The sequence below is a fragment of the Lagenorhynchus albirostris genome, chromosome 19 (genome assembly GCF_949774975.1).
Source record: "Lagenorhynchus albirostris chromosome 19, mLagAlb1.1, whole genome shotgun sequence".
Lineage (NCBI taxonomy): Eukaryota > Metazoa > Chordata > Mammalia > Artiodactyla > Delphinidae > Lagenorhynchus > Lagenorhynchus albirostris.
In genome coordinates, this window is record NC_083113.1 from 41,066,956 (window position 1) to 41,081,993 (window position 15,038).

Here is a 15,038-nt window from a genome sequence, read left to right on the forward strand (position 1 = left end):
ACAGAACTCCATGGAGCTAAACACAGAGGAGACCCTTTACAAACTACTGGGCTCCCCCAGGCTTCCCTCAACCTGGCAATTCATCATTCTCTGTGGATTTCACTCATCTAACTAGCTTCGCAACCCCTAGGCCTGCAAAGTCTCAGACCAACAGCTGAAGCTTTCCCAAAGCGTCTAGTGAGGCAGGTGCAGTATCTCCCCAGCTGCCTCACCAAAACCACCTCTGAGCACAACGCCAGTTACATCCTCATCACCACCTTGGCCACCATGGCACATCTCGGGACCATGCAAACAGCCATGTGAATGAGTTCACCTGTGACAAGTGGGGGGGTCTGTCTCCCTAGCTTCAGCTCCAAAACCATACTTGAAAGGAATACAGATCGATTTGCTGGCAAATTATCCTGATGTCAATTTATTATCAGAGAAATTAAGGAACTAAAAGGCAAATTCTATCTACCAATATCAGGCTTTTGTTACAATCCAAACTTTGAGGGCTCCCAAGTCCGCTGCCTGCCCCAGTACATTCACTTGGGCCATTTGTCTGGGCTGAGTAAACACCTGAACTTTTTTATTTTTTTAATGTTTATTTATTTATTTACTTAGGCTGCGCCAGGTCTTAGTTTCGGCACGCGGGCTTCTTAGTTGCAGCATGCCTGCGGGATCTAGTTCCCCGACCAGGGATTGAACCTGGGCCCCCTGCTTTGGAAGCGCAGAGTCTTACCCACTGGACCACCAGGGAGGTCCCAACACCTGCACTTTAAACAGAGTATCACAGGGGAATCCCCTGGCGATCCCAGTGGTTAGGACTCCCTGCTTTTACTGCCGAGGGCCTGGGGTTCAATCCCTGGTCGGGGAACCAAGATCCCCCAAGCCGTGTGGTGCGGCCAAAATAAATAAATAAATAGAGTATCACAGGCAAAGACTTGATTTATCATATACAGGCTTTCCTAAAACTACTATCCTAGAAAATGTCTGAGGATGTTAACTATTCATCTGTCTTCCCCATAATCACATAAAGGGTAAGGAAGATTATCAGAATTCACAGAGCTATCCCACATCTGGCTTCACAGAAAGGAATCAAACTGTCACCCTAGAGCAGGAGCCAGTCACAGGGGAAAGAACGCCAGCCTGAGGCCCAGGTTCCAAGATGACCAACAAACTGGACAGCCATAGGTAAGTCACAACTTCTCTAGGGTCAGATTCCTCACGTGTGAAAGTGCCATAAACGTTAGCTTCAGTATCTCTTTGATGAAGAAATAAACAATGAAAAATAAAAACAAGGAATATAATAAACCTAACTGCCACCTCTTTACTCCCACTTGCCATGGTCCTGCCCGTCCCCAATCCTCACCTGGACTCCTCAGAGTCTCTTAGCAGGCTTTGGATCATCTCATCCTTCTCAAAGCCAGTCCTCACACCCTCTAACCCAGCGACAGCCAACAAAAACACGTGAGCCGTGTAAGTAATTTTAAATTTTCTAAGAGCCATATTTTAAAAAGTAAAAGGTAGAGTTCACTTTAATAGTAAATTTATTTATCCTGATATAGCCAAAATACCACCATTTCAACATGTAATTTTACATTCTGCTTTTTTCCTATTACCTCTTTGAACTCCAGCATGTTTTTTACACCTATGCACGCCTGAAAATTCATACTAGCCACACTGCTCAACAGCCACAGCTCTGACTGTTCCTCATCTCCTTCAGAAAATCCAAATTCATTAGCCTAACAAGTCAGGCCCAAACCGGGTCCCCCTCATCCCTCCCCTTCCATACCTCTGCCTGGTGAACCATACCTGGTACTTCCTTCCCACCCGTTTCCTGGGCTTGCCCTCAACTCCCAGGACCTGGTATACTCCTTCTCCACAGGACACACCACACCTCCTAGCCAAGCCCACTGTCCCCACCCCTATTACAGCACTTGGCTCCGGTGATCAGGAAGGTTGTGTACTTTCTCTGCCTCATACCAAACCCTCCTCCAAATGGACTGTGAACCCCTTGGAGGCAGGGACTTTTGTCCTATTTATGTATGTCTAACAGTATCTGACCCAGCCGCGACGTTTACACACATATGAAGTAGAGATTTTTTTTTTTAAGGGGGAAAATACGTTAGAATTTTTACCAACATCTAGCTACTGACCTTGATCTAACTCTTAAGTTATTTAGCCAACTCTTAACCTGAAATTATACACATGTGTAGGGTTTGGACCAAAAATGGTTGAGAGAAAGTAGACAAGCTAAAGAAGCAACTACTGCTGGAAGAGCTGTTGCTCCTTGGGGTTTGTTTTTTTTCCACTGGCACAAAAAACTTTTAGCCTTAAACTGTTTTTCATAGCTGTGCTGGAATAAACGGGAAACCACAAAAATGAAGGCTTCCCTTGCACCAGTCATCAAATTGTAGTGGCAAGAAAGAAACCATTCAAAACTATCCACGTTTGATGAAACTCTGAACATTTTAAGTGTTTATTAACCCATTTAATTCCCAAATTTAACCAATCATTTGAAATGTTCAGAGACAAAATTCTGGATTCCAGTATTTCCTACAGACCTCTCCAATCTTCACTGGAGATGAAGGCCTCCCTTCTCAGGCCTCACAGAACGGCTGTTCTTTTATTTTCATCAGAGAGGTCCATAAAAACAAGCACAAGGACCCTCAGCCTCAATCCCAGTTGTGACTTCTTTACACATGTTAAGTGTCTGCTCTAAGGATTCTCAAAATACTGACGTGGCAGATCCTCAGTGACCCTCTCCCCCAACATGTTAATCAGAAGGCAGACAACTTTAGTAATAATTACAGAACCCCTGGTTTTCATTTTATACGTTCCTAAGCAAAAAGCTTGGCAAAGCCTCTTATGGTTTCCCCTCTTACAAAAATCTGTCTCCTAAGCAAAAGCTTCTGTTTCCTAGTAGCACTAGATACACTTAAAACTCACGGTTAAAAAAAGAAAAAAATCATTACAATGGCATTTTATTTCCATACTTTCTCCCCAATATTTTCCACTTACAACAGAATCCAGAAGCTTATTTGCTTATAAATATATAAATGTTATTGTTCCCTTATAGATCCCATGTTTTCAAATAATTTGACCTTACAAACTATGTTAAATAATACATAAACTGTTATTTTTTTTCTTTCTCCTGTGAAACAGATATGTGTATTCACCTGTTCATTCGGTGCCTCACTATGGGCCAGGCACTGTTTTAGACACTGAGGATACCTCAGGGAACTCAAAACACAAAGCCTCTGCTCTCGTGGAGTTGGTATTCTAGTTGGGTGGTAAATGCTGAGAAGAAAAGTAAAGCAGGGTGAGGGGGATAAAGAGCAGGGATGGGGGAGTGTCCTACTTTTGGCAGGTGGTCGGGGAAGGTCTCTTGAGCAGAAGAGAAGAACAGCAGTTCTGAAGAACAGAGCCAAGTGGGCATTTCTGGGAAGGGGTGGAGGGGATGGAAGAATAAACCTCAGATGCAAAGACTCTAAGGCAGGAGTATGTTACTCAAAAAGTTAATCAAAGCTTCTGGTCAAGTGAAATAATCAGTACCTTAAAACCCCAGTCAAAAAAGAAACTGGGCTTACTCTGTTTAATGCAGTTTATATTAGACTTTCTGAAACACAGTTGGTACCCAGCCCCTCAGTCTGATTCTCAACCCCCACTTCTAAATTAATAAACTCAGGGCTCCCAGGGGACCCCCCCCCCTCTGAAAACCAGTGGCAGACCCCACCATTCTATGTGAGGACACAAGGCCACACACGAGAGGTGCTGAGAGGAGGGCTGGGCGCCACCCCTGCCTTTAAGTGAGAATTTTTCACACAAGAATCCCCCCCATCAAGAAGTTAAACCGCTTCAAAATAAGATAGTTTCCAAATGCTAAAAAGGCAAGATCTTCTCCCGAAGGAGGTGTCACTTTCTGACCTCCATACCCTTCTACTCATCTGTCCCCTCTTCAGCCAGCTGCAGGCCTGTTCCCAGCTCTGGACCACTTTGAACTGAGTCTTTGAAAGTTTAAACTGGCTCTTCGCCACCAGACAAGATGCTGAGGCCATCCCCTCGTCCGGAGGTGCCCTGCTCTCTTACTCTCTGCCTTTCCTCCTCCTTCTAGACTCTCTGAAGTCTCACCCTGCTAATGAATCCAAATCCCAGTTCATCTCGCCCTGCCTTTTACCTCTCTTGCACACACAGGAATCATCTTATTTTCCAAACAAAAACCTCAGGACTCACTGTCAATATATGGTACTTGCTGCTCTAACTTCAATGCTTGGAATATTTCATAATTTAAAAGTACAGTTGGGCTTCCCTGGTGGCGCAGTGGCTGAGAGTCCTCCTGCCGATGCAGGGGACGCGGGTTCGTGCCCCGGTCCGGGAGGATCCCGCGTGCCGCGGAGCGGCTGGGCCCGTGAGCCATGGCCGCTGGGCCTGCGCGTCCGGAGCCTGTGCTCCGCGGCGGGAGAGGCCACGACGGTGAGAGGCCCGCATACCGCAAAAAAAAAAAAAAAAAAAAAAAAAAGTACAGTAATTTTTTAAAACTTAGGATGTACTTATATATGGTCTGAGACAGCACAGAAAATTGAGACGGGGGAAATTTAGGCTCTATGATCACAGTTACAGGCCTTTGACTATTGCACTATGTTCTAACAAACAACTTTATTTTCCAAAGAAATACGACATCACCCTACAAAAGGATTCAGAGCTACTTCCAGGAATGAGGATAAAGAGGCAGTGAGTGATAGCTGTGGGTTGAAGGCCAGACTGCTGCTATTTCCAGGTCATTTCAACAGCTCAGGGAGCTAAATGGACCATCATGGAAAATAATCAGCTTTGGCAGCCATACAGACCTCAGCCCTTAATGGGGTGGATCACAGATGTGCTGCATCTCAGGTAAATCCAGCACTACCGCTAGGCTGGAAACATGCCTCTCTCCAGCACGCAGGTAAGCATCCATTCATTCTACCAGGAGGGAGAAGCATCATGGATTTGGCAGGGCATGTACACTGCCCTTGCCCCCTCTAAGCATCCTATTAAGTGCCATGACCTGGGAAAGGCTCTTAGTACTTTGTAATTAAGAAAAACGGTCATCAGGGACTTGCCTGGTGGTCGAGTGGTTAAGAATCCGTCTTCCAATGCAGGGGACACAGGTTCGATTCCTGGCTGGGGAACTAAGATCCCACGTGCCACAGGGCAACGAAGCCCCGTGCGCCGCAACAAAAGATCCCGCAGGCCGCAACTAAGATCCGACGCAGCCAAATAAATAAATATTTCTTAAAAAGAAAGAAAAGATAGGGCTTCCCTGGTGGCGCAGTGGTTGAGAGTCCACCTGCCGATTCAGGGGAGACGGGTTCGTGCCCCCGTCCGGGAAGATCCCGCATGCCACAGAGCGGCTGGGCCCGTGAGCCATGACCGCTGAGCCTGCGCGTCCGGAGCCTGTGCTCCGCAACGGAGAGGCCACAACAGTGAGAGGCCCGCGTACCACAAAAAAAAAAAGAAAGAAAGAAAAGATAAAAGGTCATCACAATGATCATTTTGAGGTGTACAGAAATATCAAATCGCTATGCTGTATAACAAGAACTAACGTAGTGTTGTAGGTCAATTATACTTCAACATCAAACTCATAGAAAAATAGATCAGAATTGTGGTTACCAGAGGCGGCACGTAGGGGAGAGGGGGATGGATGAGGGTGGTCACAAGGTACAAACTTCCAGGTACAAGATAAATAAGTACTAGGGATGTGATGCACAACATGGTGAGTATAATAAACACTGCTGCTGTTATATATGAAAGTTAAGCGAGTAAATCCTAAGAGTTATTCTCATCACAAGGAAAAAAAGTTTTTTTTCTATTTCTTTAATTTTGTAACTATCTGAGATGGTGGATGTTCACTAAACTTATAGTGGTAATCATTTCATGATGTATGTAAATCAAATCATTATGCTGCACACCTTAAACTTATACAGTGTCTATGTCAAATATATCTCAATAAAACTGGAAGAGAAAAAATAAATTTTTTTAAAAAAGAAAGAAAGAACAAAGGTTTCCAGGGCTATCAAGAAAGAAAATTTTTTTTTTTTTTTAATTTTGGCTGCACCAGGTCTTATGGTATGCAGGATCTTTTAGCTGCTGCATGTGAACTCTTAGTTGCGGCATGTGGGATCTAGTTCCCTGATCAAGGATTGAACCCAGGTCCCCTGCATTGGGGGCATGGAGTCTTAGCCACTGGACCACCAGGCAAGTCCCAAGAAAAAACTAATTTGGCCCTATGACCCAGGAGGAGTCCTGAAGGTCTTACTGAACTCAGCATTTCCCAGTGGTAAGTTCTTGTGGGTAAGCACACTGGTTAACTTGGGATAAAGTGAGACCTTTACGTATGTTGTAGGACCAAGTCCATATATTTTTTTTAATGTTCAGAAATCTAATGATATTGCCCTTTGATCTAGTAATAGCACTCCCTGAAATTTAACAAAAAATAGTCACAATTCAAAAGAAGAATGAAGGACATTTACTGAAGGATCCTTCCTAATAGCAAAATATTGGAAACCATGATCAGGGGATCTTATGCAGCCTTTGGAAGGGAAAAATTCCAAAGTGGTTTTCATTTGACTAAGATTTTTTTCCCTAATTTCCTTCAATGTTACAATGTTTTTTTAATTGAGATATAACTGGAATATAACATTACATTAGTTTCAGGTGTACAACATAATGATTCAGTATTTCTATATATCAATATTTGTATCAATAATGATATACACATTATCACCACAATAAGTCTTATTTAACATGCGTCACCATATATAGTTTAAAAAAATGTTTTTCTTGTGATGAGAGCTTATCAGTTCTATTCTCTTAGCAACTTTCAATTACAACTGCAATACAGTATTATTAACTATAGTAGCCAGCCCTATAGGGTAGATTCCTTTCAAATGGGAGAAATTTTTTCATTAGCATCAACAAATTTATTAAGCACCCACAATTGTGCAGAAGGTTTCTTTTTAAAAAAAAAAAACCGGAAAATAGATTGAAAAAAACTTTTAAGCTTCAAGTTTCTTCAAGATGTCTGTACTGTATTATCTAAATCATTCTCCCTAAAAGAGCCTCCAAATTACAAAGTAGGAAAGTAATAAAAGGTTAACTAAAGATTATGATTGGTATAATAGCTTTAAGGCTAACCTATACTAAGGTAGAGCTAGTAACGGCTGATGCTTTGGGAATTTTTGAAAAGAAGATATCTGCATGTGGTATACAATTCAAATACAGTGAAAAATAAATCTCCCTTCCACCCTGACCCTTGGTCACCCAGTTTCCCAATTTGTACCATTCCAGAGATATTCGATAGTGGTAACAGGTTGGTGTGACTTCTATGTGAGAGACACTTTGCTAAGGACTTTGTATGGAAGGCTCACAGGTGCCAGTAACACTCTCATCAGCCCTGATTTACAAATAAGGAGACCTGCTTGTGTCCTGAAGTGAACAAGCAACTGGCCAAAAGTCTCATGGTGATAAGAGACATAAAGTCCATACTCTCAGAGCCCCTCCCCATCCCAGCCCCCAACACACACACACACACACACCCCTAAGCTCCATGTTCTATCTTCATGTTGTGTTGTTCCCTCTGCCCTCAAAACCAATCCTTCATCATCCCTCTGCCTGGCTAACCGGACTTTCCATATCAATTTTAGAATCAGCTTCTCTCTCTAAAAAAATCTTGCTGGGATTTTGGGATAGTGTTAAACCTACAGATCAATCTGTGGAGAAGCGATACATATTTTTTTTAATTTATTTTTTTAAAGCTTTTATATATATATATTTCTTTTTTTTCGGCTGCATTGGGTCTTCGTTGCTGCATGCGGGCTTTCTCTAGTCGCAGTGAGCGGGGGCTACTCTTCGTTGCAGTGTGCGGGCTTCTCACTGTGGTGGCTTCTCTTGTTGCGGAGCACAGGCTCTAGGCGCATGGGCTCAGTAGTTGCAGCACGCAGGCTCAGTAGTTGTGGCTCGCGGGCTCTAGAGCACAGGCTCAGTAGTTGTGGCGCGGCATGTGGGATTTTTCCTGACCAGGGTCAAACGCATGTCCCCTGCATTGGTAGGTGGATTCTCAACCACTGCACCACCAGGGAAGCCCAAGAAGTGATATTTTAATAACTATATTGAATCTTCCAATCCATGAGCACAGTATGTCTGCCCACTTATTTCAGTGGTCTTTGATTTCCTTCTTCGGTGTTTTGTAGTTTTCAGCATGTAGATCCTGTACATGTTTTGTCAGATTTAGCCCTAAGTATTTCATTCTTTTTAGAGCTATCATAACTCATATGGGTTGCTTTTTTTTTTCACTTTCAGTTTCCAATGATTGATTGCTAGGATATAAAAATATGATTTGTGTGTTGACCTTGTATGCTACCACCTTGCTGACTCACACATTAGTCCTAGGAGCTTTTTTATAGATTTCCATGGAATTGTCTACATAGACAATCATGCCATCTGCAAATATGGAGTTTTTCTTTCTTTCCAGTCTGAATGCCTTCTATTTATTTTTCTTGCACTGGCTAGCACTTCCAGTAGGATGTGGAAGACAGAAGAGACATGTGGTGAGAACAGACATCATTGCCTTGCTCCCCATCTTAAGGGGAAAGTATTTTCACCACTAAGTATGTCAGCTGTAGATTTCTGGCAGATGCCCTTTTCCAGGTTGAGGCAGTTCCCTTATCTTACTAGTCTTCTTGGCCACATTTATCGTGAATGGATGTTGAATTCTGTCAAAAGTTCTTTTCTGCATCCCCTGACATAATCAAGTGCTTTTTGTGCTTTAAACTGTTAGTATGGCGGATTATATCTCCTGATTTTGGAAAATTGAACCAGCCTTTTCTTCCTGGGATAAGTCACAATGATTGTCCTGTACTATTCTTTTTACATAACATTGCTGGATTCGATTTCCTAGATTTCCTAGTAGTTCGTTGAGGATTTTTGTGCCTGTGTTCATGAGGATGATGTTCATGAGGATGAGGTCTGAAGCGTTTTCTTGAACCATCTTTGTCTGGTTTTATAAAACAGATGTGTACTAGACACTTTCCTGAGGTCTTGGATGATAATTTTACTATTTTTAATCATCATAAAAACTTAAGAGTGGTTTTAATCTTTGCTTAAATTCTGCTAGAATTTATTTGACTTCAAGTTTTTGACCAGGAAGACAACTCCCAAAGATAACAATCTGCCCAAGGGAAAATGGGACTGTTTTATAAGGAGCCACCTTAAGGTAGAAGTGAGAATCCAATGCAGTGAAACTACTTCACTGGCCATTCTCTGCACGCCCCTGCCCTGCTTCTGTATAGCCCAAGAAAGCCAGAAAGGTGAGGGAAGTGCTCACCAGCATGGGATGAAACACTGACAGTTTCCATCAAATAAAAGATACTTATCACCCAACCCTGAAATGCAAACGCTCACATCCGTCTTTGAGTTACCTAAGAAAGCACCTGTCAAACATTAACCGTTTAGTTCTTACAATTCCTAAAATGCTCAGTCATTACCACTCACATTCTACTACGGAGGAAGCCAAGAAACAATGTGGTTAAGAGATTTCAAGGAGATCAGCAGAGCTAAAATTTGAATTTAAACATCACCTATTACCCAACTTTGTTTAAAAAATAGTCCTAGGGCTTCCCTGGTGGTGCAGTGGTTGAGAGTCCACCTGACGATGCAGAGGACGCGGGTTTGTGCCCCGGTCTGGGAAGATCCCACATGCCGCGGAGCGGCTGGGCCCGTGAGCCATGGCCTCTGAGCCTGCGTGTCCGGAGCCTGTGCTCTGCAATGGGAGAGGCCACAAAAAAAAAAAAAAAAATAGTCCTAAACAAATGCAATGCAATGTCAGAAGGTCAATCAGTTGTGGGAGGGGCTCACGAAAGGGATCCAGGAACTTCCCTGGTGGTCCAGTGGTTAAGACTCTGAACTCCCACTGCAGGGGACTCAGGTTCGATCCCTGGTCGGGGATCTAAGATCCCACATGCCACGGGGCGCGGCCAAAAAATAAAATAAAATAAATGTAAACAAAAAAGAAAAAAAAAAGAAAGGGATCAGAAGCAAAAGAGCTCCTTGAGAGGTGTTTTTGGATCTTAAAAGCTGATTCTGCTCTTGGCTCTTTTGAGAAGGCCTATCCCCTCAAGGCAGAAAGTGGCAGTTCTGCTGGGTGAGGAACAGGAACTGCACACCTAGGGACAGCGCAATGGCCACTGAGAAATCAAAACCCTTGTTAAGTGTATCACTTCAGCACGTAAAAGTCACCCAAAAAGTCACCAGGCTGACCAAAGACCTCAGAAATGTCCTTGGACTCAAAGTCTCCTCTGCTCTGTGGAACAACTCAAAATGATGTGTTCAGGAGGCAGGAAAGAGCACACCACCTGGGTTCAAATCCCAGCTCCACCAACCACTAGCCACGTGACCTTAAACGAGTCATGACCTCGGTGCCTCTAACTTTCTCAACCATAAAATAAAAGTGATAACAGTAGAGTAAGCACTCATTAATGATGCCTGCTGTTGTGATTCAGAAAGTTGTCCCATCTAGGTCCTGTCCTCTTCTGACACTGTCCTAATATCATGGTATAAGCGATAGTATGCCCCACCCCCATCCCAAGAGCAAAATTCTTCTTTCAACCAAGTGCTTTGGAAAAAAAATCAAAACAAAAGGCCCCTGGGCTTCCCTGGTGGCGCAGTGGTTGGGAGTCCGCCTGCCGATGCAGGGGACGCGGGTTCGTGCCCCAGTCCGGGAGGATCCCACATGCCGCATAGTGGCTGGGCCCGTGAGCCACGGCTGCTGGGCCTGCGCTGCGCAACGGGAGAGACCACAGCAGTGAGAGGCCCGCGTACCGCAAAAAAAAAAAAAAAAAAAGGCCCACATTAACTATTTCATTAAATGATGTCTGAGAGCTAAAAACCAATAAGCGCTCACAGAATCCACATTCGAAAGAAAGAAGAAGGTATTTAAATCAATAGCTTAAACCAACTCTTTTCCTACAAAAAGTACATTTATATTGTTTGAAATAACCACAGGAGATACTCTCCCCAACTAAGAAATAGTACAAACCCGTGTTCCCTGAATCGGCAGGCGGACTCTCAACCACTGCGCCACCAGGGAAGCCCCGAGTTTCATTTTTAAAACATATAATCTAGGACTTCCCTGGTGAAGCAGTGGTTAAGAATCCGCCTGCCAATGCAGGGGACACGGGTTCGAGCCCACATGCCTCGGGGCAACTAAGGCTGTGCGCCACAACTACTGAGCCTGCGCCCTAGAGACCGCGAGCCACAACTACTGAAGCCCATGCGCCTAGAGCCCATGCTCGGCAACAAGAGAAGCCCCCACAGTGAGAAGCCCGTGCACCTCAACAAAGAGTAGCCCCCGCTCGCCACAACTAGAGAAAGGCCACGCACAGCAACGAAGACCCAACGCAACCAAAAATAAATTAATTTTAAAAAAGATATAATCTATGAAAATGCATTAATTTCCATAATATTTCAGATTAGTTTTACTATCAAATAGCATTCCATTTACAATATCGATTTAACTTTTAAATCACTAGGAAGTAAACTATCTTTAATTCAAATATATATAATTATAAAATTATAATTATAAAATATATAATTATAATTTTGGGGTGGCATTTTCACCAAGTTTCTTTAAAGGCAGGAAGTATTACTTAGCAACAGTGACAACTAACGTTTTATTACACACTAACTAAGCGCCTAATAAAGTAGGCGCTAATTTCTACATACTACCTCATTCTCTTAATCCTTTTTGAGAGATATAGGCTCATTTTACAGAAAAACCTCAGCCTTGAGGTTGACTATTTACAGTTCTGATAGAGAACTGATTGCTAGTACTGTGTAAGGTTTTAACACTAAAATGATACAGAAAGGTAAGTCTCAAACTTTAATGTGCACGAGAATCTCCCGGAGAATCTTGCTAAACTGCAGATTATGATTCAGAAAGTCTAGGGTTAGGCCTCTGATTCTGCATTTCTAATAAGCTCTCAGGTGCTGGCAATGCAGCTGACCACACTTGGAGCAAGGACCTGCAGGTGGCAATAGGCCACAAACCACAAAAAACGTCTCTAAAACCTAAAACGAAAAAAAGTCAAATATTTTCTCAAAAACTTATATTAGAATTAGAACTTATATTAGACATATTTCTTGATGGGATTCTGAGCTTTGTAACATCTTAGAAATATCTTCAGGGACTTCCCTGGCGGTGCAGTGGACAGGACTCCATGCTTCCGAGGCAAGGGGCACGGATTTGATCCCTGGTTGGAGAACTAAGATGCCCCACGGCATGGCCAAAAACAAAAAGAAATATCTTCATAATGACTCTTGTCTTCTTTTCCAGATTAAGTTGAGAGTCCACTATCTTGAAGTTTTGTGGCGGTTTTTTCCCCCTAAAAACCCTGATTTTTTTTTTAACAAGGCTGAAAAGCTAAATGCATGGAACTGTTTCACGTTGCCATACCCTTCAAGCAGGTCCCCATCCTTCACTCACCCACACATAACATAACCTCTCGCTGTTTAAATTCTAGAGATTAGACAAAAGACAAGAGTTAGGCGAGATTTTAGGGGCTGGGCCCCAAAGTTCTTCCAGATGAAAAGTAAAGCTCTACAAAAAAAAAAAAAAACAGCACCTTACGAAAAGGCAGTGATAAATACCACTGGCTTCCATTTCTGGCTTTAGGTGACAAAATTCCAGCAATGAGGTGATATCTAACATTTTATATAAACTACTGGATTTCATTCTTTTATCAGATCTTTTGAATGGCAAGCTCTATGTACTTTCAAAAGTCCAGAGTAAACAAAACAAGGTACTTAACAAGGCCCTAAATTCCACCTGGGCCCAGGTTCCCTCCCATCCTGCTCTTTAATTCACTTCTGATTATCAGTGCTGTACTCAAACATCAACTAGCTGCCTCTTTTTAAAGGCAGTTATACACCTCCTCCACTCCTCCATTCACTTTGCTAATAACAATGCCTAACTACAGAACAAATATATCTCTTGGAACATTCCACTTTACCAGATAAGGTCAGTTTAAAATTCTAGAGAGGAATAACCTGCTCCGTTTGTCTTTCCTGAGAGCCCTTCAAAAATACCCTCCTGCAATCAGCAGAACAAGCCTTTCACCCGAGCGAGAGAGCGAGAGAGCGAGAGAGCGAGAGAGCGAGAGAGCGAGAGAGCGAGAGAGCGAGAGAGCGAGAGAGCGAGAGAGCGAGAACAGTCTATGATTCTGCAATTTACAAACACTGAGACCTTTATTTAAAGGATATCCACACATTAAATGATTCCCAAGGAACCTTTATCTATGTACTCAAGTAAGCACAAGACCAATGCTTGAAAGAAACAAAATGCACATACATTGCACCTCTGTGCAAATGGCTTCTCTAGATGAGAAGTCGCTGCCAGGCCTCAGAGAAAGGCCTACCTGTGTCAGGGGATATAGGGACAGTTTTTTCCGAACTGGAGTATGCTCTATCCACAGCAGAGCTAAGTAACAAACCAAAGAGGCCTGTTAGAAAACCACAAAAGAGGGGCAGAGGGGACAGGCCCCTGCCCTGAACACCCTGAAAGCTAAAAATAAGAATTCTGAGAAATGAGCTCTACCATAGACAAGCCCAAAAGAAAGTTCTCTGTTTCTGTTACCTCCAAAACTGGCTGCCCTCCCATAGTGATTTAACTCTGGGTACCAACTGGGCAATGCCAGCCACCGTGCTGGGGCGGAGGATTCAGGGATGCCGGTTCTACCTTCTGGGCTAATTAGAAGGAATCAAAACCTCTGCAGCAGGGACTTCCCTGGTGGCCAGTGGTTAAGAATCCGCCTGCCAATGCAGGGGACACTGGTTCGAGCCCTGGTCCAGTAAGATCCCACATGCCGTAGAGCAACTAAGCCCGTGCACCACAACTACTGAGCCTGCACTCTAGAGCCCGGGAGCCACAACTATCGAGCCCACGTGCCACAACTACTGAAGCCCGAGTGCCTGGAGCCCGTGCTCCGCAACAAGAGAAGCCACCGCAATGAGAAGCCCGTGAAAGGCAACAAAGAGTAGCTCCCACTCGCTGCAACTAGAGAAAGCCCCCGTGCAGCAACGAAGACCCAATGCAGCCATAAATAAATAAATAACAAAAAACAAACAAACAAAACCTCTGCAGCATAAACTGGAGACTCTGGGCAGATCTGGGCTCCCCCAATGCATCTGGACTACATGCCTCCATTCAACATTTATTTGAGCGTCTACCATATGCCCAGCACTGTGCTGGGCGCCGGGGAAGAAACCGAGCCACAGTCCCCAGTGGTGGAAGCCGAGACAAACGACGACCATCCGGAGGAGTGGAGGATGTGCGGGCCCCGAACACCTAACACAAGTTGCTATGACCAGCAGTACCCAGGGGACAGCATGACCCCGGCCGGGTTTCGCGCACCACCAAACCCAACAGTGAAAGACGCTCGCGAGAGCGAAGGCTGGAGTGGACAGGAAGGCCCGGGGGCAGGTGTTCAGGTAGAAGGCGCACACCTGAGGCGGCAGGGTCCCCAGGGGAGGCGGGAGGGCGGCACGGGGACCCAGCGAAGGAGAGGGAGCGCAAGGACTGGGGCCATGGGAAGCGAGTGCGCGGTGGAGGCCGGCCGGGCCTGCGCCCCCGAAGCGGGAGCAGGGAGGGAAGGCGCGCGGCTAGGCCGCCCGCCGGCACCTGGGGCCCCGCCCGGCACCTACCACTTGGGCGACCTTGAGGCAGCCAAACGCGCCGCGCAGGTAGTCCGGGTCGCAGCGCAGGCCAGCCAGCCCGCGGCGCTGGCTCACCGGCTCGGTGGTGGGCTGGTACGGACTGCTGGCGCCCGAGATCATGGAGGTGCTCGAGGCCTCGCCCTCGAAGCCGTCCAGCTCCTCGCCGCTCCGCATGCTGCCGCCCGGCCCGGGCCGCCTTGCGCGGCTGGCCTCAGGCGCCCGGAGCTAGCGGGCTCAGCGGGGCCGCCGCATCGCCGCCGCCGCCGCCGACGACGACGACTAACTGCCCGCACTGCCGCCGCCGCCGCCTC

General features: G+C 45.1%; 1 protein-coding gene across 3 annotated transcripts in view; it reads right to left on the minus strand.

Annotated features, from left to right (window-relative positions):
- The window catches only part of CMTM4 (CKLF like MARVEL transmembrane domain containing 4), a 64,611-nt gene extending 49,616 nt beyond the window's left edge, over nt 1–14,995 (minus strand). Inside the window, exon 1 of one of the 3 annotated variants that reach the window (XR_009536925.1) lies at nt 14,716–14,851. Coding sequence is in view for 2 of the 3 variants with exons in the window: in XM_060129877.1 (XP_059985860.1) it covers nt 14,716–14,901 (186 nt within the window). In the remaining variant the exon portion in view is untranslated. Of the gene's footprint in view, nt 1–14,715 lie in introns of all 3 variants that reach the window. The other 2 variants (XM_060129879.1, XM_060129877.1) reach the window with 2 other exon arrangements.
- Nucleotides 14,996–15,038: the final 43 nt, after the last annotated feature.